The 23,079-nt window shown below is 47.6% G+C and overlaps 5 protein-coding genes across 5 annotated transcripts; 2 read left to right on the forward strand and 3 right to left on the reverse strand.

The window, feature by feature from the left end:
• Positions 1-73: 73 nt before the first annotated feature.
• Positions 74-2,110, reverse strand: GGS25DRAFT_506106 (glycoside hydrolase family 43 protein). The gene is made up of 3 exons (XM_049262281.1): positions 1,481-2,110; positions 1,318-1,403; positions 74-1,257 (listed from the first exon to the last, which is right to left on the reverse strand). The coding sequence occupies exons 1-3, from the start codon at positions 1,649-1,651 to the stop codon at positions 339-341; spliced, it is 1,176 nt and encodes a 391-aa protein (XP_049112804.1). The 5' UTR covers positions 1,652-2,110; the 3' UTR covers positions 74-338.
• On the reverse strand, positions 2,111-5,428 carry GGS25DRAFT_506108 (uncharacterized protein). The gene has a single exon (XM_049262282.1). It carries the CDS (start codon positions 5,025-5,027, stop codon positions 2,805-2,807), a length of 2,223 nt encoding a protein of 740 aa, XP_049112805.1. The 5' UTR covers positions 5,028-5,428; the 3' UTR covers positions 2,111-2,804.
• Positions 5,429-10,732: 5,304 nt separating this feature from the next.
• GGS25DRAFT_506113 (uncharacterized protein) lies at positions 10,733-12,942 on the forward strand. Its single transcript, XM_049262283.1, has one exon. The coding sequence runs from the start codon at positions 11,394-11,396 to the stop codon at positions 12,324-12,326; it is 933 nt and encodes a 310-aa protein (XP_049112806.1). The 5' UTR covers positions 10,733-11,393; the 3' UTR covers positions 12,327-12,942.
• A 4,161-nt stretch (positions 12,943-17,103) lies between these two features.
• GGS25DRAFT_440647 (Rad1/Rec1/Rad17) lies at positions 17,104-18,968 on the reverse strand. The gene is made up of 4 exons (XM_049258724.1): positions 18,924-18,968; positions 18,404-18,823; positions 17,340-18,347; positions 17,104-17,286 (listed from the first exon to the last, which is right to left on the reverse strand). Exons 2-3 carry the CDS (start codon positions 18,576-18,578, stop codon positions 17,554-17,556), a joined length of 969 nt encoding a protein of 322 aa, XP_049112807.1. The 5' UTR covers positions 18,579-18,823; positions 18,924-18,968; the 3' UTR covers positions 17,104-17,286; positions 17,340-17,553.
• Positions 18,969-19,546: 578 nt separating this feature from the next.
• GGS25DRAFT_440657 (uncharacterized protein) lies at positions 19,547-21,293 on the forward strand. The gene is made up of 3 exons (XM_049258725.1): positions 19,547-19,777; positions 19,866-19,987; positions 20,077-21,293. The coding sequence occupies exons 1-3, from the start codon at positions 19,762-19,764 to the stop codon at positions 21,121-21,123; spliced, it is 1,185 nt and encodes a 394-aa protein (XP_049112808.1). The 5' UTR covers positions 19,547-19,761; the 3' UTR covers positions 21,124-21,293.
• The last annotated feature ends 1,786 nt before the right edge of the window (positions 21,294-23,079 follow it).

A 23,079-nucleotide genomic window follows, 5' to 3' on the forward strand; every position in this document is an offset into this window, starting at 1 on the left:
GTTGTTTTCTTTGAACGGTGCCCAAGTGACCTCTTAGATTTAGCCAATCTTCTTTGTTTAAACCCAGTTACTACCGTACTGGATAGGTACATCTCGTCGCCATTATACCTAGGTATCAATCCATCCATCCACGTAGTAGGAAGCCGATAGTCACAACCTTCTTCAAACACTATCAAGTCAAGGAGGTATCTCGAGATCAATAATATATCAATAATAGACTACCTAGGTAAACAACGCAGTACGTATCTCATAACTCAAGTATCTATCTCTCATTTTCCCGCTCCTAATCATATCATATCCATCCATACAACATACCCCCCTATATTCCGTATGTGCCCTCAAATATACGCACCTGTGCTCAATAAGTTCCTCAAACTCTTCTCCCCAGACAGATCCGGTTTCCCCCTACCCAACCTCTGCTTAATCTTTTTTACCAGCCCTCCCTCCGACCTCCCAATATCCAACCCATATGAAAGCCCCATGTATGGTCCCTCTTCAGTGAACGCGACTCGCTGTGCCCTGGCACGGCGGTTCTCCCACCCGTCCGTTAAGTTATCGGTTGCATGGTAGATCGCTACGACTTCGCCTCCGAGATTCAAAAATGAGCCATGGCCAGGACCGAAGGGGCCCGTGCCGTGCTTCCGCGTCTGTATGAGCGGCTCCTCGCTCTTGTGCCATGCTTCTGCATTAAGTGGATCGCCCCCGGCGTACCGCAGGAAACCCATCTTGTATTCATGGGTCCAGCTACCAGCGGCGCTGTATACCAGGCCCTTCCATGAGCCGTCCGGCGAACTCAAGAACTGCGGGCCCTCGTTGATGCCGTGGTCGGTGCCGTTACCCTCCCGAGTGATTTCCCAGGGGTGTTGGGGTGTGGAGATAGTAACGGCAGGACTAGCCGCATTTGTGGGGTCTGCGAGCTTAAGGAGGAAGAGCTGTTGTACTAGGTCTGAGATTTCGTTGTTCAGGGCACCCTCAAGGGGCCATCCTGAGTACGCAAAATACAGGTCGCCATTGAGCGCGAATACTGTGCCATCGATGGCCCAGTGGTCTGGCATCCCGTTGATTCGGCCTAGGAACTCCCACTTTCCGTGACACGGATCTTCGGATGATGGAGGACCTCCAAGTACGTACATCCGGTGGCTCTGGTTACCATGTGCTGGGTTAGCTGCAGCGTAGTATACGTACCATCGCCCCTGTAAGGAGTGCAGCTCGGGAGCCCAGAGATCAGCCGAGTGGTCGGTGCCTTGAGGGGGAGTCCTAAAATGTCGGTTAATGTTCCGTAAGGTGTGTGTGTGTGCCTTGCAGGGTGAAGCATACCATATTACATGCCTAGAAGCGGAATTCTCGATGTCTGCCAAGTTCCGGGAGGACCATATCTCGACCCTATTTCCGGCAGTGAAGGTCTGGTACATCACGTTAGTTTACCAACAGCATTTGCCACACCTCGTTTATGAGTACCGGTCGCTAGAATGTAACTCACAAGGTAGTAACGGCCTCTAAACAAGGTGACGAAAGGGTCAGGAGTGCCGATGGAGGTGAGGGTCAAAGTAGAATTATCGTATTGCATGGCCACGGGAGCTTCCAGCGATAAAAACGACGCCAACGCGCGGGTCATACCCGTTAGGACGTCTTTGAGTGAAATATAGAGCATTGGCCCTTAGCTGACTTTGTGTCGTGACGTAGTCGCCAAACTGTGCTCGCTTCAACAACTAACCTACCTGGTATGCCCGGTCTCTGAGAATTGCTATGACTGGTCGCAATTAGGTTTCCCGTCCTTAGAAGAAAAGAAGCCAAGTAACTAACATCCTTTAAGTTTGGAGTGCCCAAGGTGAAGGTGGGTGACTATCAAGGATCCATCCAACTTGGAAAGCCTCGTCTAATTTTTGGACGTTGGTGGTAAGGTTATGACTAGGGATGAACGACCCCTGACAAGCAGATGATGCCGTGGTTGCTGACGACGCAGGGTTCGAGTGTGGTTGTGGTTGGGAGGACAAACATACGCAACACTGAGGAGCACAAGTGTTTCTTTCTCTTAAGCCGCTGTCACATTGAGATCAATGTACTGGGATGTATTCCAATGTTGTATTGTATGGTATGGAGTAGATTCAATGTTGTGGAGGAGAAAGCTTGGAAAAGCTTGGATATTTAATAAAATCCCAGATATCTTTATAATAGATGGTTGCAACTACCCTCAACATTGACCGCGTAAGTTCCCCCATCTAAGACGTACACTACCTACAAGGTAGGCACCCTGACCTAGGCACCCTGACCTAGTATGGTATGTAGGTGTAACCGTGTAAGTAGGAAGTCGAGACCATAAAATAAGAACTCGTAACGTAACACAACTCTCAACTCCTCAACATGATTCCCAATTACCATTGCCATTGTAGTTTCCCAACTGTAATATTTAGAGAGTTGTAAAATGTTTAGTGGAGTTTTGCACAGTTTTGCTTGCACCTCTTTTTTGCCCAAACACACACATAAGACATAAGACATAACACAAGAACGAAAACATCAAAAACATCAAAAACATCAAAATCTTCATCTTGAACTTCAATACAATGAATGCTTTCCAAGTTTATAGGTAACCCATCCCAGCGCCGTGCTAGTATTAGCCCATTAACCTATCCCTCTCCCACTCTCCCAGTTATCTTTCCCATAAGCAATGGTATAGTGTGTATATGCGCCTTTTGTGCCTGGCAAAATCAAAGAAACCGAGTCCAGCACCTAGGTAAGGATGTTTATATAAGGATATCTATATAAATGAAACCAAAAAAAAACAACGTTGAAAATGCCTTGGCTCCTTAGCTCGAGTAAAAGTCGCCGGCATAAGCGTGCTCTGCCTCCCATTTTAGGAAATCTCCCAAGTCGTGTCCGAGGTTGTATCCCATCGGGACCACATCCACATCATCGCCGTCTTCGCTGTGGATCACCCGAAGATCTAGCATCGGGCTCTGCGGAAGACTGGCGTAGCTCTCGCGGAATTGATTTTTCAACGTGTCGAGCTGGAGTCCCTGCATGTCGAGCTCCAACCGATGGCCTCTGTGCCGAAGCGGCTGCCATTGGTGGTGAGAGCTGTACGGGTTGTCCTTCTCGATTTCGGTGTACGACACGTCCGAGTAGTCCTCGTCCGACGTCATGCTCGTGGGGCTAGGCGCCTCGATCTCCCGCGCGACAAGTCCTCCGATGCTGTCGAAATTCAAGGAACCAAACCAGTCGACGAGGTCCTCGACCTCTTCCGCCTCTCTGCGGCGAATGGTATCGTCGCTTTCGGAAAACCAGTCTCCGGCACCCCCGGCGATGGCCATCTGGAATGCCGTCCAGTCCAGGCCTTCGTCGGCTCCGACCTTCATATCCGGCATGAGATCCAACTTGGCTAGTCGGATCGGACCTTGCCGGAATGAAGGGCACGTCACGGAGCACGGTGCTGATTGAAGAAAAACAAAATTGGAATCCACTACCATATCCTGTGAGCCGATAAAGCTCTGTCCATGGATGGGCTCCTCTATTGGTGATGTGATGGTGCTCGTTTCCGGAATGCTCGGTAATGAGGTCTTTTGGTTTCGCCCACCAAATCGTGCGGGATGCCTCATTGGTGGTGTGGGGTATGTGGCATTCTTGTATTCTGCTTGTTCTTCTCCGATATCTGTCTGCGATGATGCCGAGTGGGATTCATTGGGACGATGATCCTCGTTTTGCGAATCTACCGAGAAATCCCGTCGTACGACAGGGTCAAGACTTGGCGAGGCATGCTTTCCCTCAATCGGTCCGTTGTCATTGATAATGCCGGCTGATCCGATTCGGGAAGAGAGATCTTCGAGGTGAAATGGCTCAATCGGCGTATCGCTCGCCTCGGCGTCGATGGTCTCAGTCGACTTCTTCGTCTGTTTCGACTGCATTATGGACAGCCGGCGCAGTTTATACGCTTCCAGCTGACCCGGTGTGAGCATCTCATCTACCTCAATTCTATGAAAGAGTTTCCCGCTGAATAGCTCTGTTACGTTATCGGAAAGGGTCCACCTTGGACCATTCTTTGCCGGCTTGGCCGCATTGGCTTTTCGGTACGATTTCATTGCCATGGCCTTCTTGGACTTCTTGGACTTATTCCTCTTGACTCCATTAGACACAGCGATGTTTCGGTTAGGTGCGAGTATTGGAGATACCGCTGGGGCACGGGGTGAGTTCTGCATTTGATCAGGAGAAACCACAGGTGTTGGCTTCAAGATTGGTGATGAATCAGGAGTGGAAGCTTTTGTTAGCTCTTTGGACGCGCTTTTAGTTGTTAGTTGGACTTCGGCGAGGGCGCTACCAACGGCCTTGAAGGCCTCGTCCGCCTCATGTATTAGCTGTTGGATGTCACTCGAAAAGCTGGCCAACGATTCCTGCCGTCGCGAGTGCGGCTTTGACCGAGTCGCTTTGTTTTTTTCTTGCTGGGAAGATAAAGCTTCTGGTGAGTTAAGGAGTGAGCTTGGAGAGTCCGCTCGGAGGCTCAATGACTCCGATGACCTTGCATGGTGCTTTGGTACAGATCTAGGAGGAGATCCATCGCCCTTGTAACTAGCGGTGCCGGGAAGCTGGAGCGATTCCTGGCTTTGAGCGTCCTTTGACGAGGAGGTCGAACAAAGAGGTGACCTAGACCTCTTTGAGTCGATTGATCGAGGGCCCTCTTGGTAATGCTCGTAACTATTCAACGAACTCTCTGAAGAACGTGGTTCTGTGAAGCGTGCCTCGGAGGAACGTGGTATTTCGTATGGCGGGAGTGGCGGTATTGAGTTGAGTATGTCATGGATGCTTTGTTCTCTACTGACTATAATAGGTGGCGGTGGTCGTTTTTTATAACCATACGGCCGTTTCCTATAAGTCCCAGTGTCTTTTTTTCCTGCTTTGTGATCCGGTCTATCGGTACTAACGGGAACCCCATCCTCACTCTGATCTATAGACCTTCGTTGAGAGATAAGCCTTCGAATGCTGACGCCCGGTTTGGATAGCATCATGGTGGAGGCCGACGCAAGGGAAAACTCGAGCATACAGAATGGGAACCAGTTGCCTGGGGGAGAGGACTCGACATATATGATGTGGGATCTGCGGATGGTGGGTGACACAAGGCTCTGCAACTACATGAGGAAAAGGGCCAGCTGCATGGCACAAAGTAGTTGTTACTGAGCCGTCATGTCATTCTATTGTACATGCGTATCTTCTAACCTACATATGTATGTAAGTGGGAGTAGTACTATGTATGTAGTACATACATTGATGTACTTGCGGCGGGTAGGCATGTTGACGGCATGTGGTGGTCTACCCCAGTCCATGGCAGTCTGGCAGTGTCTACATGGTATTACATCCATGTATCTCGAGGTAAGTAGGTTAGTACATAGTACACGAGCGTGGCTCTGTCAAAGGGAGCCCCTGCGAAGCGGGAAGAGTTGGGGGTCCTGCAGAGGAAAAGTACAAGCCCTGGGTAACCTAACTCGGAGCAGGGGGTCCTTCACCATGTACTCCATCTGCCTACTAGGGACTCTGTTATTTTTATCGCCCATTGGTCCACCTCGGGACTTACTATTCGTGCAAGTCATTTGAAAAATATGTACCGCAGACCCTGTTGACTGCGGATCAGCTAGGATATTGGTCACGATACGTACCTAGCTAGGTACTTACCTCGTGAGCCGATCCGGCTCGCGACCATTACAATGATTACATACATACCTAGCAGTGCTATCTATGTACGATATATGTAGTATAATTGCGCACAGCCAGGCCGAACCCTGGGGGAATCTATCAAAACTCATGACACCATAGTATCGCCAAGGCTACCTCTACACAGTATACGGGGAATTCAACTCACCTCCAGCTAGCATCAATGATAATTACTAACCTACCTAGGTAGGTATGTACATATTACCTAGGTATGTAGTAGTATTTTACATAGAGAGGGACAGGATAGTCGCATACTATTAATTCCTATTCTTATTCCTATTCTTATGCGGTGGGTATTTCTTTCAATGTTGTCTTCCAATGTTTGCTTGGTACTTGGCTTGAAAGTTGCCCGACCATCAGGATTTTGCATTTTCTTGGTGCAGCACAAGGTAATCCTAAGCTAGCCCGACCCAGAGCATTATACCCATAAGTTAGAGCATTGGAATTTACATAGAGCTTCCAGCGATAAGAGAAATAAACTCACCTAACCTATATATACTGGATAATTGACAAGACACTAGCCTTTTCAGTAGAGTATCAGAGATATTGGAGAATTGGCGTACAACATGGCAGCGGCTATGCTCAATGGGGCTACCGAGATACCACCTCTCATACTACCTACCTTTGTAGAAGTTATTAATATTCAATATTGAGCGATGCAGCGAGTTCACCGATATTTCATAATCCAATGTTGTCTTTTAGACAGCGGGACCGGGCTAAGGTACTGAGGGGTTAACCATTGAAGTGGTTGGTTGGTTGGCTGGCATGGCCGATAAAGCAACATCAGTTAGGTAGAGGTGTGGGCAGGCTCGAGGTTACAGTGCTATTGTATCTAGGCTACTAACCTAAGTACTAGGTGGGCTACATGTAAGTGGGAGGAACGAAACAAGGACTGATAGATGGAAAAACGAAACGATAAACTCGTCCATAACTACTGTACCTAGCCTGGATAAATTACCTAGTGTAGAACGAATGCGAGGTTAAAGATCCATACATAGGTATCTACTATGTAGGTCTTAACTACTATTAGATAGGCATGTACCAGATGGATCTGACAGTCTGATAGCACTTGAGACCAAGACCTAATACAGTCATGACTCGTCGGGCATTCTAGCCGTATCCGTGTTGGACCAGCCACCTGAACATTAGAAAAGTGATCAAGGCGAAAGAACGCTCTGCTGATCCTCTAGAAAGTGTGTTCCGTCAGCGCCGACGCCAATGCTCAGCTAAGTCGAGATGCCATATGTCAGACCAATACATCCATTGTTAGCCTAGATAGTAATGTCAGACCAACCAACCAAAGAGAACTGTCTAATACCTATATGGCATGTAGTAGGCATAAGGGGGGGGGGAGGGGGGATGTGAATTGTATGGGAATACCAAGTGTAACGTATCCGAACGGATGTGATTTAAAAGAACATTGAAGGCTACCCCTAAGGATACGCGCATTTACATCTGAAGCGTAGGATGGGACGGGAATGGGTAGCAGTCAAAGCAGCCGGAATATGAGATGAGGAATTGTAGGGGAATTGTAGGGGAATTGTAGGGACATGATATGCTGGAAAGACAACTTGAGCTGGGGGCAGAGAAGGGAAAGCCAAAGAGGGAAAGCCAAAGAGGGAAAGCGATGGGAGGGAATTGAATATTCAGGACTGGGGACTATTGGGGAAAGTATCTTGGCCTACGCTCCTCCACCCTTTCCACTTTTGTTTTACATATGTACATAGTTACATACATTTCAAGGTTACGGTTATCAGAGATCGGTAAAGCCAAGCCCGCTGGTTCAAAGCCGTGCTTACGTAGTACGTCGTACTTCGTATGTACTAGTACATGCCCAGTTGAACAACTTGAACTCAAACCAATCGACACCTACACGTGATTCTTGTTCTTGACTCAAACCAGCCCCAGCCCTACATACACAGTAAGCATCGTGTAGAGAGACAAGGCAGTTATGACCAGGACACATACGCCCATAACATCTCCATGCCGAGATCATCAATCGGTGCCTATGACTGAATTCCCTTCCTTCTCCAATTACAAACAAGCATACCATACATATATGTAGGTTAGAGCAATTCAGAAACTGAAATGTGTATAATGCGTGTGTCCACACTTTGAAGTATGTGTGGGCGTGAAAAGTCGGTATCCGATCTCGAAAGTCAAACTTGAATTGAGAAGTTCGTTTGGTTCCTACATGTTCCTACATATGTCTTTCATCAACACCCAGGACGATCTACATGTATGCAGCAAACCGCTAGTATTGCTACTTATTATTTTGAGATCAATCCTTTCTCTTTCTTGCCTAGATAGAATTTATCCATGATGACTTTTTATCCCTTCTTTTCTTTCTTTGGGGGCTATCCCCCATTCTTCCCCTTTCCGCGCCGTCGGTGGAAGCGATCTGGATGGTCGGAAATCAATGCGACTGGACTTTTAGCTGCAGTATGCAATCTGCAGCAAAGCGAGGCTTATTATACACAGCAATCGTAGGTCCCTACATACTATGTAGTACTCACGATCATAAGCGCCAAGCAATATTTCCGCCAGCCTATCGCACCATCCGGCCCCCATTCTCTAGATGTGGGTTCCCATGTGAGCTGTGGATGCCCTTTAGTTCATACACTACGCTATATTATACCTTAACTTACTGGGTACACACCTGATAGGAAAGGCCTATGATGTTCACCATGAGATGATCCACCTATCGTTCATCGGGTCGGCCCACGCAACTATCTACTACGCACAGAGTACCTACTATAGTAGATACCCCACACTCAAATAGCATTCTCTCCAATAGCGCGCCTATCATATTCGTGATAGTATCCAGCCCGAAGCCTGTTGTGAGACCTTGCTAAGAGATCCTGCGGGAATCGCAAACATCGTCATATCTTGACGATTCCCCAAGATTGAAATTTCTACACATGCCCCCCGATTTTCATTTCTTTCCCTTCCTTCCTTTCTTTCAATTTCCTACAATTTTAAAAAAGACAACGATAAGTGAGTGAGACACACACAAGTACCTACTTCCCTACTATTTGGAATCATCATAACAATACAATTACATAACAGAATAACAGAAACTACTACATAACTTCCAAGCTAAACCACATCTCACTAAGATTCTTTTTGCTGCGCCTGTAAGCTTATTAAACAAGCCCCTCATAGTGGGATAATAGTGTGCGGCACGTGCAAGAGAGGCCACATTTATACCCAGTAGCCTCCCAGAATACTATTTTGAGTTTCCCTATGCCTCGTAGCTTGGCCAGGCAAGTTTGCCGCTTACGGACGATGGCGCTGGCGATCTTTTTTTGGGTACTTCCAACAATACCTACATGCCTCGCATAAGTTCCAAGAAGCAAAAATACGAGACCTATTTTGCCTGTTTATACGGTGGAGAACGATGGCGCGAGTTTAGGCTACATACCTACCTACTAGGTAATCTCCATAACCCTAGGTATATACATAAGGTGCACGTTTACGGATGGATGGGATGGATATGGGGTAATAAATGGGTTTCCTGTTTGGTAACGACGAATCCTCATGACGCTCAACTGGCTACCGAAGGGGAATAGATATTCTTTCGCCCGTGAAGTCCGAACTTGCGAATAGTCTAGATAGGCAGATATGTAGGTTTACGATATACCTGGACATACCGAGGTATATAGATATATTCCATCCCTGACGAAAAAAAAACATACCTTTGATCCTAAGATTTCTAAGCCTCGCTTTTCTTCTTGGTAGCGGGTGTTGGAAAAAAAATTGCCGGGTTGAATGAAGTCATCGCCACATACATTCTACGATCCTATTTTCGAACCCCCTACCCATCTCAGAATATCGAAGGTGAAGAAAAAGAAAAAGAAAAGCCACATTATCGAAACAATAGCATTACTAATACTACTTACTGACCGCTGATATGCATTTCAATACGACGTGTAGACCTTAGGTCAACGCAAGTTCCAACGCCGAAATGCAAATAACTCCAAATAACATTGTAACGTCTGTCCTCGCTTGACGAGCCCACTCCACATTTTCTTTCGTATCTTGTCTTCGTACTCACTCGACTGGCACTTGGGAAGTCAAGGCACTAAGCAAGAAGAGTAATTAGAGAGATGGAGAGTGGAGAAAAGGGGGGTATAGAGAGAGAGACAGATGGACTTTCCTAAGATATATATGTATGCAAGAGTTTGGGCTAAGTTAATCACACACTTACTTCTCGATGGTGACGATGTCGCTGTACACGAGGAGGGGGTGCCCCACGCCGCGGGCGACGGAGGCGCAGAGCATGTATTCGCCGGGGAGGTCGATCCGCAGGCTCCGGAACTTAACCTCGAGGCGGCCCAGGGCCCACTTGCTGATCGGCTCGAAGCCCTCGTACACGTCGTAGTTGGGGTACGCGACGCACAAGAGGATCAGGCACTTCTCGTCGTCGGCGAGCTCCCGGCTGATGCTCACGGTGCAGTCGAGCTCGTCGCCGTCTTGGGTGACGCTCATGGTCGGGGCGGGGGTTGGGTTTGGCATGTTGGTGATGGGGAGTTGTTGACCTAGGTAGGTAGGTAGCTAGGTTAAGGAGGTACGTAAGAGAGGTATGTAGGATTTTGGATATTTATTCGGTGATGTCAATGCTGGTATTGGTATTTGATGTTGAGAGTAATTGACTCAAATGCTACCCAAGGTACCTAAGAACATGTGGTTTGGTAAGATGACATATGAGCTGTTTGTATTGTACATACGGATGGGAATATGGAGGAGGACGTGATGGAAGAGCATGAAGTGTCTTTGGCAGTTTGAATGTTGTAATGAAACTACCTGAACCTTCTACAAAGGTACTGTCATGTATGTGTTGCAGTGTACAGTACCTGCCTCCCAGTTGTCTCATTTTTTTATATCACAGGGACATGGAAGTTGCATGTTCAATATTGATATCGTGTCGCAACTTCCAAAGTACGTACCTAAGTTAGATACATACCGAGGTAGGTACAATACATGTGCTGTTTGGTACGTGCTCTTACCTCCTTCCCCTACATGCAGTTTTTCTGAAGGAACTTCAAACTTCAAGCTGACATAATAGATTAAGGATAATACTAGGTACCTCCCAGATATGTACAATGTATTACATACCTACCCAGGTAGGTACGCCAGCCGCATCACATATGAAAGTTTTCATTTAATATTTCTTTTTAATTGCTACTCCTGACCTTTTCATTATCGTATCTTGATGACTCATTTATCTACCTAGGCATCTACCTCGTACTATCATATGATCCAATGCCCGCCCAGAAGAGAATGCTATCATTTCTTCCGTATATTCCAGTGTGAGATTACGTGTGGCATCCACTTGTATATATGCCTAGACATTATCATGATACGGCGGGCTCCACTAAGTCCGAGCGACCCAGTCTGGTTGATCCCGCCGACCTGTTCCCCGGCCCGAGTCGGCGGACGTATCCATTTGTCAGCCGCAATTTGTCAGCCGCAATAAAATAGGCATAATCAAGCTGAGTATACAGGAGTCGTTAGCAAGCATGTTGCCTATCCAAGTGCCTACCTCTTAAGCACATAATAAGGAGGCAGGCAGGTTTGTATATAGGTATGTATACATACACCACCAAGAAAATCGGAAATGCCTATATATCTCCTCATTGGTATAACACAATTCAATAACATTCGAAGTCTCTATACTATATTCTTTTAACCTCAAAATGTCAAAGATCCTCGCCGTTTTTGGCGCTACCGGCCAGCAAGGTAGCTCCGTTGTCAACTACGTCCTAAACGACCCGGAGCTCTCCAAGGTATACAAGATACGCGCCATAACCCGCGATGTTGACTCGCAAAAGGTCCAGAAACTAAAGGGGAAAGCCGAAATTGTCTACGGTGACGTGCACGACCGAGCCTCTCTTGAGACAGCTTTGACTGGTGTTCACACCGTCTTCGCCATGACTGTACCATCGTGGGGCCCGGGTGCCGTGGAGGCGGAGTACAACAGCGGCAAGACGATTGCCGACGTGGCCGTCGAAAAAGGCATCAAGTACATCATTTTCAGCACTTTGCCATCTGTCACGGAGATATCCGGCGGCAAGTTCACCAGCATGACCCCCTTTGACGCCAAGGCCAAGATCGAGAAGTATATCCGTAGTCTCCCCGTCAAGAGCGCCTTCTACGCCCCGGGAGGTTTCATGGAAAACTTCCAGGCCATGCCCTTCATGACTCCGCAGAAGACAGCCGACGGCACCTGGGCCATCACGCGCCACATCTCCCCGAAGACCAAGATCCCGCTCGTCGACGCCATTGGGGACACGGGCAAGTTCATCGGCGCCATCCTGGCCGCGCCCGACAAGTACGCGGGCAAGACGTTCTACGCGGGCATCATGTACAGCCAGGAGGAGATCGCCTCGGCCATCGCCAAGGCCACGGGGAAGACGGTGGTGTACAAGCAGGTGTCGCCCGAGGAGCTGAGAAAGACGCTCCCAGCAGTGATGGCGGACAACTTCCTCGAGGCGTTCGGCTTCCAGGAGGAGTTCGGCGGCTTCGGTCCCGAGTCCGAGGAGAAGGCTGCCTGGAGCACGGCGAATGCCCGAGGCAGACTTACCACGCTGGAGGAGTATCTAGAGGCCCACCCTCCGCAGCTCACGTGAAAAATGTTTATTGGGATGGGGTATTTCAGGGGTCAGATCAAGTTTTTGAGGCGAGGGAAAGGGGTGGAAGTTCTGGCTGATACATATGTACAGGAGCCAAGAAGAGTAAATACATGTAGACATCTCCTTTCTGGTTGTATGATGTAAGATTAAGGGTGTTTCTTGTATATTATGTAGCTTGACGATACAATATACCTACATCCTGTTTAGGTAGGATAGCCTAGAAATCATTTATCAAGAGGCTGAAAAAAATATCACGCACGAACTTCCAAGGTCAGGTTAGATTTTTGGCTGATCACTTGTCCTCAGGTGAGGCGGTTTCGTGGGTCTCATCGTGTAACCCGTGGCTTCGGTTCCGTGCGTGCGTGCGTGGGCTGGCTGGCTGCTGGGAGGGACGCTGACGCCATGTACCTACTTCAGATGAAAAGCCAATGCAGCCCGGCATGCAAGGGGCTGACGCGTTCGTTCAGGCCTGGGTCAAGTATGTAGATAATCAAGCAAGTGGGTAGGTAGGTAGGTAGGTAGGTAGGTAGGTACAATACCCGTTTCTGCCTCAGTGTATTCATCTTTTTTCCCTGTTACCTATTTCTTACCTGCACGCAGCGCGATAGGTACCTACAGTAAACGGGTGGTCACATCTGACCCCCAAATCTTACCTAGGCGATGTACCTACCGTTTCCACACAGGATGAAACGAAACAAAACATGTCTATGTACCCTATGAAGCTCCGAGAAAAGCGTTTGGCTGGTATGTGTGTATGCTGGTATCGAGTACTTCATGCAGGCTTCCTACATAGGGTTTCCTTGATGTTTCTTAGGTAGTTAGTAAGTTGTCTATCCGGGGTGTCTGTGTGATATGTACCTAGTGGTAGGTGCAATGTGTGGTACCTGGTGTTGGTTTCGTTAATTACCCCGGATGGCAAGTTCCCCTGTACCTACATGTATGATATGTATAATGGATGGATGTATTGGTATTGGGCCACGTGAAAAAAGAGAACCCACCCCCCCTTGCGATGGTGTGCATCGTCTGTGCGGGCATTACATCCTTGGGGGAGTTCAGGTACATACTTAGGTTAGGTATGTCATGAAACCTCCCCTACCTACATACCTTATATTTGCTCCGGTGCCAGCCTCTACCCTAGGTTAGATGGCATCGGTATCGGCCGAGATATATACGGGAGATATTGTAGGGATACTCATGGCTTACTCAAACCTGAAGTGCCGATTCAGATATGTAACGGCTCGGATCCCCCTATACATGGCTTTAAGAGGGCACTATTGGCACTTTTTAGTAAGTAACTAGTTCGAGGCATATCTCGAATATCACTATACCCCCCTTGTTATGCTGGTGATGCAAAGAACCCTCGTTGACTGTGTTTCTGTCTGTTGGTTTGTCCATATGCAAATACAATTAATAAGTCGCGAACTATGCCGATAGATATTTACCGCATTATGTGCAGAGGCTGGAGTGAGAAGTATGTACAGGGTCTCGCATCCAGGGCATTCCTCTTCTCCGCACGGGACCGATGACCCCAAACGTTCAACGTTCCTTTAGAATGCGTTTTCCCCAAAAGACAACTTAGACAAGTAATTCCTCAAACATCTACTTCTACATAGTAATTCTTGAGCTCAGCCTCATACATAGTAAAAGAAGTAATAAAACCACGAGGGCTCGAGACAAGTTTCTGAAGCCTCGCTACCAGGGCGATAAGCTGCTGGGGCCCCTCGAAGTAACATCGAAGCTACCTACCGTTGAATTGGCATCCGAGAGAGTTCCTTTGTTTCAACAGAGCTTGATTGGCGTAGCCGAAGGACGGTAACCCCTCTACATAGGTAGGTAGGTAGGTAGGTAGGTAGGTAGGTTTGGTTTCGCCAAATCGTGGTTCGAGGATGAATCACGCATGTTTCCAATACAATATGCACCCAAGTGCACATACCTGCCTAAACCAGACCTGGGTAGTAATTTAGATGCATAACAGAGATGGTCCAATGCTTGAATAGTAACATGGAAAGTTGATTTAGAGTTGCTCATGCTACCTGGATGGCAGGTCGGTTCAGGTACACACATACCTACACGTTTGATACCTATGTATGCCGCCATCCCCATCCCTCCCTGGCCCCCTGCAGCAAAGAGAAAATCCTTCGAGCAAAAGTCTTGGTTGCACCAAAAGTGCCCCAATCAACATGAGACCCCAGGACGAACCCAGCACCAATGAAAAGCCGGCAAACCCAGTCCGACAAGCGAGTGGTCGCCTGCCCATACGTCAGTGTCGCCGTCCTAACCCATCGCGACCTGCCCGGAGGAAGGAAGCATAGGCACATTTCGCTACGTTTTGCCTTACTGGGACTTTTCATAAGTTATGCCCGGATCAAGCCTCCAGAATTGTTGGAAGGGAAAGTTGGAAGGGAAATAAGTATTGACGGAAATCTTTCATAATGAATTGGATGATTAATGGTTAATGGTTAATGACCAACGAGCTGACCGAGCAGGTGCCTAGATGCGGTAGATGGAGGGCCTCTACTCAGCGCTAGGTCGTAGGCAGAAAAGGAATACGAAGGTTGAAGAACATATTCAATATATTTCACCTGTGACTTGTATCTTTTCCCAGCCGAAGTAATAATTGAATGCCTATCCATACGACCAATACATAAATAAGGAGATGCCAAGGAGAATTAATCAAGATATACAAGAAGAACGAGGCGAATACAAGAAATCAGAACACCAGCTCGGCCCAGGTCATGCCATCTCAACACCGCGCCGCGCCTCGCCGCGTAACACAACAGGTTGCGGTAAGGTCTAGTTAGTCTAGTAAGACGTGAGCACAGCGATGTGCACCTATGTGCAACGAACGACCTTGGTGACCTCGCGTCTAGACCCCCCCTCCCTCCCCCTTTCTCCTCTGTGCAACGTAAGACGATAGATAGAAATAAGGCGAGCAGCAGCAGCAGCAGCAGCAGCGCGGCGCTTATGTCGCCAACCAGACATTGATGATTGAATTTGGCCCCCCCCTCCCCTTCCCCTTTCTCCATTCCCTCTCTACCCATCTCTCTGTCCCTACCGCCTGCACGCCCAGCCAAACCAAGCCAAACCCAGCCCCAGAGCCAGCAACCCGAAAACAGTAATCAAGAGCGAAAGCAAAAAGTAAAACCCCCCTCCCCAAAGAAAAGGAGAGAGAAGGAGAAACATGTGAGGCAAGTACGCAAGACAGCGAAAAAAAAACGAAAACAGCAATTAACCCCCGCAAATATCAAAATAATCAGAAAAAGAGAAAAAAAGAAGAAAAGGAAAAAAGGGGCCTAGGTAGGCAGGTAGATGCGGCCGGCCAGCCCGCCTCACAGCGCCTTGCCATTCGCCTTCCTCATCGCGCGGTTCGTCGTCGTCCTCAGGAACGAGTCCCTGGAGTGGCGGGGCTTAAACGGGGAACGTGGAGGAAACACCGCCGAGACGTCGTTTTTAGTTGCGGCCGCGGCGGCGGTGGTGGTGGTGGTGGTGGTGGTGTGACGCGGCTTGAAAGGTGAGTGTGGAGAAAACATCGCCGCGATGTCGTTGCTGCTGCCCTTGTTGGTGTTGCGCTTGCGGGGGGAAGATGATGATGATGAACTACGGAGGCCGTTGATCCGCGACTGCAGTCGGGCCAGGAGGCCGTCCTTGGGTTCGCGGTCGGGCTTGGCCTTGGTGCTGTCCTCCTTGGACATCGCCATGATGTGATTCGATATCAGGTATGTATGATCCATGGATGAGACAAGGCTGCTCGTCTTGCCTTTTTCTTTTCTCTTTAGGATGATAATCTCCTGTGTGTTCCTACTTGCTAGGTAAGGAAATGTCTCTCCGAGAACTCAGGGGGAAGGGGGAGGCTTACTTGATGATAGATTGCGAACGAAGTGGGCTCAATGCCGAACAAGGGTGGATATTGAATATCACGACTTGTATAGGGGTTCAAGTATAGTAATATAACCTTGGTATATTGCGATATTGTGATAATATCCAACAGCGGTCTTTTCAGAACCTGATAGCGAAGGGAAATATCAAGATAGATGCAGTGATAACGTCCGCGGCGTTTACATGAAAGCTTTGGGATACCTTGAGAATTGACAGCCAGGATCTGGAGCAGCAAGTCACCACGGTCTTAACGGTTATGCGTATCTATGTATGTATATGTGATACTTGGTTGTAACAAGCAATCATATTCTACTTTGTATCTCCTCGTGCAAATGCTTTGTAGAATTGTTCTACGGTCCAGCTGCGAATCGAAATGTTGAGGATACGAGAACCAAGTCGCCAACAACTTAGCACCGTGTGATAGGACGCTTCTCCCCTATCGTAAGCATTTAAGACATCAAAGCACAATGGGTTAGTCAGGAATAAGGATATGGGAAACATCAAGACTCGGTCACGAGCGTTGCTATGATGAGCATCAAGAGTGGGAGCATCGTATAGCCGCCACTCAGCAATGCCGCCATATACTCGGACAGAGTCGTAGCGTACAGAATTGCTCGGGTTTGGCGACTTGCTGCGACTGAGACAGGGCGAAACATGGCTTGAGGGCTCTGGTATGAAAGGAAAATGGGCGTCGGTCAGTCCATAAGGTATAAGCTTCTTTTCAAGCTTAACCCCCAACTAAGTTCAGCCCGTTCAGCCTCGACCGACGATACGGGGACAGTGTCTCATCTGCCGACGTAGGTAGGCACTTATAAACTCACAATGACTGAGTTTGGTTGGTGGCCCTAGTGGTGTTCAGGGACAGTACCGATATCATATCAGCACTACCTACTAAGCTTCTAACCTTAGTTAGATTCTATTGAAGTGCGAGCGGATACTAAGCCATTCATATTATCCGAGTTTCAGTTCTTTGACATGTCCGAGTGTATCTACACACATAGGTCTCGGATTGTCTTAGGCCTTTGTAGTTGAGCGCTCAGCTATTGTTGTACAAATCATGCCTCGTAAAGAAGATCGTTACCTATATAGCATTAGACTTGTGCCTAAACGTCAGCTCTCAATGTATGTACCTACATAAGGTCGATTATAATCATTGATACTAAATCTGCCTGTTCCAGTCGAGCGAACATTTTAGATAGCCAAGTAAGTGGCGCGTGAACTTAAGCTTGGTACATTGGAGAGGCTACCGAGATAGCCTCAGTGGTCCTAAGCATCGGCCAATAGATAACTAGACGCATAGCATTATACACAGAGGGCTTGCCATTGAATTGTGAAGTAACGTAATGCATTAAACATCTCCATCATCTGATTCTGTCTCGTTATCTTCTTGGGTGACATAAGGAACAAACCGAAAATCAAGGAAGCTCACGGCACCACCTTCGACCTCGACCATAAACTGTAAACTGAGAACACCTTGACCATCACCGCGGAAACTAACTCTGTTTGCTATTCGCATGGCCTCAGTTGCAGATTTGACAAAGTCGAACTTGAAACTCTGAACCCAGCGATCATGTACTGAGAAAACCTCGAGAAGCTCACGGCCACTTGAAAAGTCAACGCTAGCACCACCGAGGCCCCCACCGCTTGATAAACTTAGATAGGGAGCATTTGGTGATGCGGTGATGGTGAAGCGAGCTGGAGCCATGGGAGCCAGCTCAGAAAGAGCATCCAGTAGCCACCGAGCTTGCATGATAATCTTGAAAGACAGGTCGTCACGGTCAAAAGGAATTTCATCGGGGGATTCAGGAGTGTAGGTGGTCATATTACACCGAGTCTTCAACCCAGTTTCCTCTAGGATGATGCTCAGTGGGGATCCATCCGCTTCGTACATGATACAACACGTGCCTGACATTCCTAAAGCCTGGTGGTTAAAGGCATCTGGGCGGTAGTTACGGAGATTGCTGCGATACGATTCTGATTCTGCCTTCGCTGCCTTCGCAGCTTGGTCTGTGGCACCAAAGATTTGTAACGCTTCTAACAGGGCTGCTAGGTTCATCTGAAATTGTGGTAGGTCACTCGCTTCATCTGACTGGGTAACAAGAGCATAAGATGTGAAAAGGGATCGATCTAGGAATGCCACACCTGAAGACATTATTAGATCTTCCTAACCCTATCATAAATGGGACCAAAGAACCTACCTTGCATTACACGTGCGTGGTCCGCAGTAAATCGAATGCCATCTTGTGTTATTCGAACATGAACCTTGGTAGTGAAGCTGATGCATTTGAGAAGCTGATATATCTGCTTCGTAGAGCTTGCTACCGCTCGGAATATTGGTTGCTGTGGAGGTTCTGAACCAGCAGACGAGGCCATGGTAAAATGTGCTCTTTCTTGGTGGACTGTAGTAGAAGGAAAAAGGAAAGGCGTTGAAAGTTTTAGTGATAATAGACCTTATCACATTCATACAACGTAAAGGGTTGACGATCCGAAATAATGGTGTGAAACCTCAATTCATCTATGATACACCGACGCTCTCTTAAGCTCGTAGCACCTTTCTTCGGGGTATCTCTTATTAGACGTAAACTCCAACAGCACAGAACATGTAAACGGTGCCAAATCTATATTGACGTTAGTATCCATAGATCTACTAAGTTAGGTACCTTAGATAGGTAAAAGGTAGGCTAAGATTTTGGTGGCTCGTGTTGGGAGGCAACGTACGCAACGGCTAACGAGGCTGGAATTCCGTAGATGGGAAGGTTGGGAATAGATCGGTCTAGAATAACGGCAATTAGCTATTAAAGTCATCATAAGAAGAAGAAAAGTAGCTGCTCACTAAAGGCGAATGCGCCAGTTAAAAGAAGGCCGAAAAGAAGGAGGGTGAATCCAACTAAGAATTGACTTCCCTTTCCTACTGTCGGGAGAAACGGACTGCCCGGTGCAGTTTGCCAGATTTCATGAAGTGACGAATCCATGAGGGAATATGCGACTGTAGTATATTTAAACAAGAAATGGTAGGCAAATCTGGTTTACAACGGCATGCCTCGAATTCAATGATTGAAGCAATTGGGTAAAGTGTGAATTAGTGAAATATTCCAAAAATCTAAAATCTCAAAGACCACATGCAGTCAAACCTTGAACCGCTGCGACTTCCACCTTAGCAAATAGGTGGCCTGTCTTCAAGATTCTTACCTCAATCTTATTGGCTGTGTTACAAGCTTGTTTGCTGTGTTACCCTAGGCATTTCTCCAATAACATTGAAGAATCCACATACCGTAGTAGCTAGTGTACTTAGTGTACTGTACTAGGTAGTAGGTACCTACAGTAGGTCTCCATCAACTAAAGTTTAAGCTGAATCCACCTTTACGTGTAACGTACTAATCTTATCAATTCGATTCAATGTTCCCACTCTCCTCCGCGTCATGACCAAACCTCCAACTTCAATGTTCCTATTATTCAACTTCGACGAGGGAGTTGCGCATTTCCCAACTCCACACAACCTGTCTACCGCTAACGTCACACGTCGCACGTCGCGATTTGCTGTAACCAAGCCGTCACCATGGTGAAGGATGAGAGTAAGTCTTATAATCTACTAATCCACCCCAATTACTCAATCCCATTTCTTGCGCATCTAACTTTATATCTTCTCTTCCCTCTTTACAGACGGCAAGCGTAAGGCTAGTGACGAGCCAGCGTCGCCAGTCGCTGCCAAACGAGTGAAGCATGCTGGTTCAACCGATCTAGAGAAGAAGGCTATCATGAAACCGATTCCATTTCCAGAGAAGGTCAGTCATTCCTAGTCATCCCCCACAATCGCATTTCGCGACAAACACCAGGCATATATGTCAATATCCTACCTAACATATTCTTATAGCCTGCTGTCGTCGAGGAGCGAAATGGCGAGATCGAGTTCCGCGTGGTGAACAACGATAACGAACGCGAGTCCCTTATCATCCTTACCGGCCTGAAGTGTATCTTCCAAAAGCAACTTCCCAAGATGCCCAAGGATTACATCGCCCGACTCGTCTACGACCGAACGCATCTCTCTATCGCCATCGTCAAGAAGCCTCTCGAAGTCGTCGGTGGCATCACGTATCGACCATTTAAGGGGCGACAGTTTGCCGAAATCGTCTTTTGTGCCATTAGCAGTGACCAACAGGTGAAAGGCTATGGTGCCCATTTGATGTCGCATCTGAAAGATTACGTAAAGGCCACTAGCGACGTGATGCACTTTCTTACGTACGCAGACAACTACGCAATCGGTTACTTCAAGAAACAGGGCTTTACCAAAGAGATTACCTTGCCGAAATCAGTTTGGATGGGTTACATCAAAGATTATGAGGGTGGTACCATCATGCAGTGCTCTATGCTGCCTCGCGTTCGATATCTCGAGATGGGTCGCATGCTACTCAAGCAGAAGGAGTGTGTTCAAGCCAAGATTCGTGCCATCTCCAAGTCGCACGTCATCCACCAACCGCCTAAGCAGTGGAAGAACGGCGTGACACCTATCGATCCTGTCACAATCGAAGCTATCCGAGCCTCAGGCTGGTCATCTGCCATGGACGACATGTCCCGAGAACCGAGACATGGCCCCAACTACAACCAGCTCCTTCATCTGCTTAATGACTTGCAGAACCACCAGTCGGCATGGCCATTTCTCCAGCCTGTCAACAAGGATGATGTGGCGGACTACTACGAGGTTATCAAAGAGCCCATGGATCTCGCTACTATGGAGACCAGGCTCGAATCCGACTTTTACGCTACACCAGAGGACTTCGTTAAGGATGCTAAGCTCATCTTCGACAACTGTCGCAAGTACAACAACGAGTCAACACCCTACGCGAAGTCGGCAAACAAACTCGAGAAATTTATGTGGTCCCAGATTCGAGCCATTCCTGAGTGGTCACACCTTGAGCCATAGTGCTGGCGACCGGTGAACTCACTTCAAATGCAGAAGAAGAAAGTTAAGGCGCCGATAGAGACGCATTTCGAGGTGTTCCCAGAACTCAAGCCGGGCCTTAGAACGACGAGAAACAGTCTCCGTAAATGGAAAACTGGTCAGAATTCTGATCAGTCTCGCGTTCAAACTACAGAGAATGCTGCGCAGCCATCTCAAGCGCTAGCTGTGGAGGTAGACGAGAGTGTTAGTGAAGTCTCCCACCGACCAACTCCGCCTCAAGTACCTATTAAAGACACAACACAACCGAGATACTTGTTCACAGCCCGCATCTCTCGCGAAGCAGCCCTCCAATTTGCTTCTAATGTTTCTCTTTCTAACTGCTTCTCTAGTAATCAAGCTCAGTTCGTTCAGCCATCAGCTCAGCACGATGCTCCAGTTAATGATGCTATCGTTGCTCCGCCTCGACCTTCATGTGCAAAACCGAGTCTGTTCCCCAACCCACAGGCTTGCCATTAACCTGGCACAAGTAACTAGGTAATAAGATATTTCCTACTGGCCTAGTATCCTTGAGAGTCCTCTTAAAGGGATAAGGACATGGATATGGATATGGACATGGACGGCGAGCTGCATTGGTTGTCCCACTCCCCAAGTTATATTCCACTAAGGGCCCCGTCTTCGAAACCCCTAGATAATTGAAGGATTTACGGAAGGGGGACACGATACTTGAGTGCTCCTAATATGGAACCTTGAAAGGTGATTGGTGTAATGACCGTTGGGCTGTGGCTTTTCGCCATCGCAAGCAATTTCCATTACCCTGACTGTGCGAACACCTACGAGGTCAAACATGGGAAATAAGGGCGGTAATAAGGGTGGTATGCTTGGCAAGGAGTGAAAGGTGAATTTGGGATGATGGAATCAGAGAACGTGAGGAGAGAAGATGAAAACTGAGAGAGAAGCAAGAGAGCCAGATGTAATATCGCAGGATACTTACTGTACCTGCTCTTCGGCATGTAGGCAGAACAGTATCAATACGTTTGTCTGTCTGTCTGTCTGTCTGTTTTATTTGTGCTTGTTTGTATCTGGCTTCTACTCATACAGAGAAGAAATAGGTGCATAGGACGAACAAATCCATGGATTTGTCTTTTAGTACCCAGAGAGAGAGGCCTGATGATCGTGAACACATCGGTTGGTTTCTATGATCGATGCTATGTAACTACCCAAATTGCAATACGATTGATGAAAACGAGACAATGTTTCTATTGAAAGTGCCCAACCTACTCTTAAGTGACGCGTCTATTTCTGACTAGAGCTAGCATTATTCCGCCCAAAGGGCTGCCTTCAATGTTTGCAAAGGCGACGATCATCCCACGCATGATACCTACTGTAGGTTAGGGTACCTAGGTAGGTAGGTATCTTGCATAGTAGGTAAGTACCTACCTATACAGCGAGATGGTGCAGCCATCTATCTATCTCTATCTACATGTACCTAGGCATCCAAAGATTTCCCCTGCCTACCCCTCCCTGTAATGGAAAATAAAGAAAAGGGAAAAGGAGTCGGCAGCCAAGCTTAGGTAGGCCAGTTTACCCTCCCCCCTTTTCCTTTTCCCTCTTCATATAGGTATCCATCATTCTCTATCCCATCTACCCTCTCTTCCCACGAACTATTCACAAAGCCGCTAAGCATATCTAGGTATGTACATATTCCAATATAGTTGCTCGATCACAACATACATGCAGTTACATAGACCGATACACCAACAACAGCAAGTCTACAAGATATATCAACGTGAAACCATTTTTTCTTCCACTACAGCTTCATCTACGTAGGAAGGTAGGTAGGTAGGTACACGGGGGGCAAGTAAGTACAACATGGTATTGCATTGTACCAAGCAGTGAGTTAGTTCCCTGCCTCGCCCTCCCCGAACTTGAAGCCATCTCCTTCTCTCTCCCATGGGACAAATTCAAGCTAAGTACTGA

The sequence above is a fragment of the Hypoxylon fragiforme genome, assembly GCF_022984875.1.
Source record: "Hypoxylon fragiforme strain CBS 206.31 chromosome Unknown GGS25scaffold_9, whole genome shotgun sequence".
NCBI classification, from domain to species: domain Eukaryota; kingdom Fungi; phylum Ascomycota; class Sordariomycetes; order Xylariales; family Hypoxylaceae; genus Hypoxylon; species Hypoxylon fragiforme.

Bases quoted from the DNA above. Each gene is read 5' to 3' on its own strand.
- GGS25DRAFT_506108 (XM_049262282.1), bottom strand. From the start codon at position 5,027: ATGCTCGAGTTTTCCCTTGCGTCGGCCTCCACCATGATGCTATCCAAA.
- GGS25DRAFT_506113 (XM_049262283.1), top strand. From the start codon at position 11,394: ATGTCAAAGATCCTCGCCGTTTTTGGCGCTACCGGCCAGCAAGGTAGC.
- GGS25DRAFT_506106 (XM_049262281.1), bottom strand. From the start codon at position 1,651: ATGCTCTATATTTCACTCAAAGACGTCCTAACGGGTATGACCCGCGCG. The intron at 1,404-1,480 runs GTGAGTTACATT...GTGATGTACCAG, and splicing joins TTAGAGGCCGTTACTACCTT to ACCTTCACTGCCGGAAATAG. The intron at 1,258-1,317 runs GTATGCTTCACC...CCGACATTTTAG, and splicing joins GCTTCTAGGCATGTAATATG to GACTCCCCCTCAAGGCACCG.
- GGS25DRAFT_440647 (XM_049258724.1), bottom strand. From the start codon at position 18,578: ATGGCCTCGTCTGCTGGTTCAGAACCTCCACAGCAACCAATATTCCGA. The intron at 18,348-18,403 runs GTAGGTTCTTTG...TAATGTCTTCAG, and splicing joins CCACGCACGTGTAATGCAAG to GTGTGGCATTCCTAGATCGA.
- GGS25DRAFT_440657 (XM_049258725.1), top strand. The intron at 19,988-20,076 runs GTCAGTCATTCC...ATATTCTTATAG, and splicing joins CGATTCCATTTCCAGAGAAG to CCTGCTGTCGTCGAGGAGCG.